Source organism: Triticum dicoccoides, chromosome 6B (genome assembly GCF_002162155.2).
Source record: "Triticum dicoccoides isolate Atlit2015 ecotype Zavitan chromosome 6B, WEW_v2.0, whole genome shotgun sequence".
In the NCBI taxonomy this organism is placed as follows: domain Eukaryota; kingdom Viridiplantae; phylum Streptophyta; class Magnoliopsida; order Poales; family Poaceae; genus Triticum; species Triticum dicoccoides.
Window position 1 is genome coordinate 18,814,399 of NC_041391.1, and position 1,721 is coordinate 18,816,119.

Here is a 1,721-nt window from a genome sequence, read left to right on the forward strand (position 1 = left end):
GCTCTGAAACACTTAGGCTGGCCGGCATGTGTCCTTCTTCGTTCCTGTGTCTGTCCCTTCGGGGAAATGTCACGCTTTGAGTACCGGAGTCCTGTTAGCCCGCTACAGCCCGGTTTACCGGAGTCCTGCTAGCCCAGTGCTACAGCCCGGACCCACTTGCTGATGACCGACACGTTCGAAGCTGGGTCATGAATGCCTGTCCCTGTAAGTCTGTGCCACTTTGGGTTTACGACTAGTCATGTCAGCCCGGGCTCCTTATCATATGGATGCTAGCGACACTATCATATACGTGAGCCAAAAGGCGCAAACGGTCCCGGGCAAAGGTAAGGCGACACCGTGGGGATACCGTGCGTGAGGCCGCAAAGTGATATGAGGTGTTACCGGCTAGATCGATGTGACATCGAGTCGGGGTCCTGACAACAAAGCAAAGCTGGTGCTGAGAGGCTACTGCGCAACCAATATTTGCGGCACCGATCGATGAACGAATCTCACACACATGGCGAGAGACTCGCCATTACGTATATTTTTTCTTTATAATATAAAAAGAGAGGTTTTTCCTCCGATTAATAATTACGTAATACACTGTAGTACCAGAAAATACTAATAGTTAAACACTGCAAATCCGGTAGTACACGATTGACGATGGTGCAACCTCTTCGGAACACATGATAGATACCCACTGACGATCGAGCTTATAATTAGCTGCAGCAATAAACAGTAGCTAGTAAGTGCAGCAAGCGGGGGGAAATCTTTTTTCGTCAGTGCAGGAAGCAGCTAGGTAGGTGGTCGATCGACATGGACCTATGGGTTGTAGTAGACGATCTTGATCTCGGTGACGCCGTGGCAGTTGCCGCCGGCGACGGAGTGCTCGAAGCAGTGGTTGCCGGTGTCGCACCCGGCGGTGGGGCAGTGGCCCTGCAGCGGGCTGCCGTGCGGGGTGACGGAAACGCGGACGGGCATGCTCGCCTGGTCGGTGCTCACCTCGTAGTATGCCCCGCCCTCGTGGTCCATGTGGAACTCGGCCACGGCGGCGCCCTGCGCCGACACGCTCCCCGTCCACGCGCACACGTCGAACGACTCATGCTTCCCGCTGGGGAGCAGATACCCGTTGGGGAAGAGCGCCTTGCTGTTGGAGCGCGCCTCGATGCCCAGGGTCAGGTCGTGGCCGCACAGGTTCTGCACCGTCACCTTGTGGCCGTTGCAGGAGCCTTGTCCGGCGGCGGTCATGGCCGTCGCGCACAGAGCCACGACCACGAGCAGCAGGACTGCCAGGGGCTTGGAGGACGCCATCGCCAAGGCTAGCTCTAGCTAGCTAGAGGTTGGTGCTAGGAGTAGGAGTCGAGGAGGAAGAGAGGCTGGCACGCACTGGTTTGGGTTGAGGTTTATGTCCCAGGGTTGCCGGGTTATTTATAGGTTGATGAGGGCTTTGGCACCATGGTTCGAGAGTGCACGCCAAAACGTTTGGCGCCGATCGATTTTCGTTCGCGGCGTGGCGTGTTCTGGTATTCAACCAAACACGCCTAATTTTACGTCCCGTAGAATAGAAAGAAGACTGCTCATCGGCTGTTATCTGTGCACTGAGACGGAGCATGAAGCATCTCTCCGTACGTAAAGCCGACCAGCACGGCACGAGCTTTGCCTGCCTCAAAAACAGGACGCATAGGAGTAGGACACGGGCTAGTGCAGGGCAGGTTTGCGAGCCCATGGTACGTAGCTTTTGT

At 56.0% G+C, this 1,721-nt stretch overlaps 1 protein-coding gene across 1 annotated transcript; it reads right to left on the minus strand.

Moving 5' to 3' along the window:
• Positions 1–598: 598 nt before the first annotated feature.
• LOC119326636 lies at positions 599–1,353 on the minus strand. Its single transcript, XM_037600259.1, has one exon. The coding sequence runs from the start codon at positions 1,288–1,290 to the stop codon at positions 802–804; it is 489 nt and encodes a 162-aa protein (XP_037456156.1). The 5' UTR covers positions 1,291–1,353; the 3' UTR covers positions 599–801.
• Positions 1,354–1,721: the final 368 nt, after the last annotated feature.